Source organism: Borostomias antarcticus (assembly GCF_949987555.1).
Source record: "Borostomias antarcticus genome assembly, chromosome: 6".
Taxonomy (NCBI): domain Eukaryota; kingdom Metazoa; phylum Chordata; class Actinopteri; order Stomiiformes; family Stomiidae; genus Borostomias; species Borostomias antarcticus.
In genome coordinates, this window is record NC_140239.1 from 7,418,344 (window position 1) to 7,421,825 (window position 3,482).

A 3,482-nucleotide genomic window follows, 5' to 3' on the forward strand; every position below is an offset into this window, starting at 1 on the left:
ACACACTCACACACACACACACACAGACACACACACACACTCATACATGCACAGACACACACATGTGCGCACACACGCAGACACACGCGCGCAGACGCACAGACAAGCGCGCGCACACACACACGCACATTTCAAACTGGGGCGGTTTTAGGGATGCTATTTTTGATAGGGCATATCAGAAATGTTTGGGCTACTGTTTTACATCATTTGTAATGTTGCAATTTTACATGACTGACAATCGATTGGGTGAGGAAACATGACATCTTGGGTGTGTCAAAAATACACTGCCTTAAGCCTAATTTATACTTCATAAAATGGCTCATGGCTCATGTTGTTACGGCTCGCATGCCCTCGCCTCCACAACCGCCTCCCTCTCTCCCCTCTGGGCCCGCTGCGCGCTCGGGGCGTCCTACGCGCTCTACCGCACGTCGCATCGGCCCAGGCATGCAACGCTCCGGAGTTTCCCCCCACTACCGGGCGTTCCCCGTCTCCGGCCAGCTCCGCGGACTCGGCAGTCTCCTCCCACTCCGGTGACGAAGAGTCGGATCCCGACATGCCCAGCACATCGGCCCGTGCGCAAAGACAAGAACGGCGCGCTCGTCTCCGACGATGACGCGGGCACGGCCCTACTCACCGGTTTCCAATTTATCATCACCACACCTGTCCCTCGTTCTGCAATCACCTTCAACCCCTACAAGAACCTGGTCTACACTCCACTCATCGCCAGATCTTACCATAACATATGTGGTAAAGTATAGCCTAGCCTACGACATTACTTACCTGTATTTTTGTAGTGCTTTTTCTCGTTTCCTGCTCGTGATTACCATCACTCACCCTGCCTCTCCTCCTCGTCTCCAGTTTCCCGGACCCCCTCTGCTGAGTGTACCAGCTAGCAGAGCCCTCACCCTGCTCCACCTCCCGATCCCTCCGGCTCCCTTGAGCCAAGGACATTTATTATTATTTAGTGGCAGTTTAGTGGCTCCTATTATTTCTATCCTATTATATTTTTTGGCATCCTCTTTTGTGGCTCCCCCTTTGTGTTATCTTATTAAATCGCCCCTCCGGGCTTTACCGTCCCTTGCCTCCTCCTTTCCTGTTGCGCCTGGGTCCCTAACCAAACCATCACACATGTCTCATGGCTCTTGGTTGCCATGGAATGGAATGCCTGGGCATTGTCTTTAGCTTCCATTCCATGGCAACCAAGAGCCATGAGACGTGAGCCATGAGCCATTTTATGAAGTCTAAATTAGGCTTTAGAGCCAACCCATACTTCAACACATTTGACAATGATTGAAAGAGCTTTCTTTAAGATACAGTAGCTAGCTGGAAAACCTGTGTGTGATCCTCCGCTCGTGTAAGTAGGCCAAGGCATCAACCATCTGCCCCAGAAACATTGTGATGACCTGTTTGAATAGAGGAAAATCATGACATACATACTGTAGTATTAGTGGTGCGTGTGTGCATGTGTGTGTGTGTGTGTGTGTGTTTGGCAGCACAATGGCACATAGATTTCTGACTACGTTCAGTGGTGATCAAAAATAGTAAAACAACATACATCTGTATTGGTGATAGGGTGGGCGGAGCTACCTGGTTCTTGATCTTCTGCTTCCTGTCCCTGTGGAAGGTGATCAGGCTGGCCAGGGTGCACCTGTATGGACAGTCCATCACGAGGGACAGGAACACGGACGAGATCTGAGCAGAGGAACACACACACACACACACACACACACACACACACACACACACACATCCTTTACACATGACCTCAAAGAAAACACCCACCCACACCTACACCCACAGAAACACACACACACTCACCGTCTGGTCCCAAGTGATAAACAACTTCCTGTATTTCACAATGTGGGGGTGTTTGGTGTCCAGCAGACACCGGGCCTACAGTATTCACACACACACACACACACACACACACACACACACACACACACACACACACACACACACACACACACACACAACAGAGATAAGCTGGGTCTACTGGGTTCCAGTATTGCTCAAGATTCTGTGATGACATCAGCAGCGCAGTGGGGCCGTGACCCTGACCTCTTCTAAAGCCTGGTTGGCTCGCCCCTCATCCAGACACTCCACCTATCAGGACAAGGACACATTTTACCATGGTAACCACTCGGGCGCTTTCTCTGATTAGATAAGTAGATAAGTATTGGGATGGCTGCTAACATGAAATGCCTAGCATGTAGCTAGTTCCACTGGGCCCACCGGAGTCTACCTTCTTCAGAGTGAGCTCCAGATTGGACTGCCTATCCTTCACCAACACCACAGTCCCAAAGGAACCAGGACTCATGGCATCCAGAACCTACATAACCCCGTTCATAACAGAACATACTCACACCATCATCATCATCATCATCATCACCTGCAGTGTCTATCTAGTCTTAATAAACAGCATGTTTATGACAACACACTAATAGCTGACGTTGTGACAATTTAACCCAATGGCAGTTCTAGAAAAGCCACCAAATCAATTTCCTCCAGATAGTTTGGGCTACAGTTTGAACATTTTATGTTTTGATACACTTTATGTTGTACAGTCACTCTCTGGTTATTAAGCTGTAACAATAAAGCAGAAAGTAATTGCGATGGTAGGTAATATTCATTCACATTTACCATGTAGTCGTCCATGTTACAGCGTGTTGATGTGGACCAGCGTGTTGTTGTGTATTCTACTTGTTGTGGTTTGAACAGCGCTTGGAAACCAAGCTGGATATGGTCTTATTAGGGGCCAAGTGCGCATGCTCTGTTGAGCGCATTTATACTTGCTCCAAAGTCAGTGCAGCGCAGAGACTCGCCTCACTCACTGGCCGCCTTCACTTTACAAGTTGCGTCTCATCGTTCACAGATACAGACCTGCTGTAAATGCCAATGTGACGATGTAGCCAGGATAGCTTATGTCAATGTCATTTTATTTCTATAGCACCATTCATACAAATCAATGTAGCACATAGCATTTTACATAAAAAGAGTTGGATGAAAACATAAATCATGTAAATACAGTAAGAACAGATTTAAAAGAAACAATAAAAGTAAAAAATGAAAATTTGAAGATGTAAAGTAGAATAAAATTATAAAAACAGAGAATACAAATTAAGAACACTTTAAGATATGAACACAACTAAAGTTACGTGGTAAAAGCAATATTAAAAAGGTATAAGATCTCGCTTAAAAGTTACCACGGCCTCAGGCATTCTCTGGTCCTTATGTAGTCTAAGATACTGCAGGCTATAGCCTATTAGGGACACCATCAACTGGAACGGCCCGATAAAACAAAAGGCCAGTCATTTCTCTATTGACTACAAAAAGTCCCCATTCAGAAGTGAGAGGATCAGTTCTTCTTTTCAGACGGCAGTTCTCGTATTGCAAAATCTAGGCTATTTTCCCTTCAGTATTGATGATGATCGAGTAGCCGGTTTTAGTTTAGAATAACCCTGGAAGATCACCGCTCTGTG

At 46.6% G+C, this 3,482-nt stretch overlaps 1 protein-coding gene across 1 annotated transcript in view; it reads right to left on the minus strand.

The window, feature by feature from the left end:
- LOC311309958 (serine/threonine kinase-like domain-containing protein STKLD1) overlaps positions 1-1,687 on the minus strand; it is an 8,147-nt gene extending 6,460 nt beyond the window's left edge. The window contains exons 1-2 of the mRNA XM_084439326.1: positions 1,588-1,687; positions 1,333-1,403 (exon numbers count right to left, since the gene is read on the minus strand). Coding sequence (XP_084295452.1) covers positions 1,333-1,403; positions 1,588-1,665 — 149 coding nt within the window. The 5' untranslated portion in view covers positions 1,666-1,687. The remainder of the gene's footprint in view (positions 1-1,332; positions 1,404-1,587) is intronic.
- Between the last annotated feature and the right edge of the window lie 1,795 nt (positions 1,688-3,482).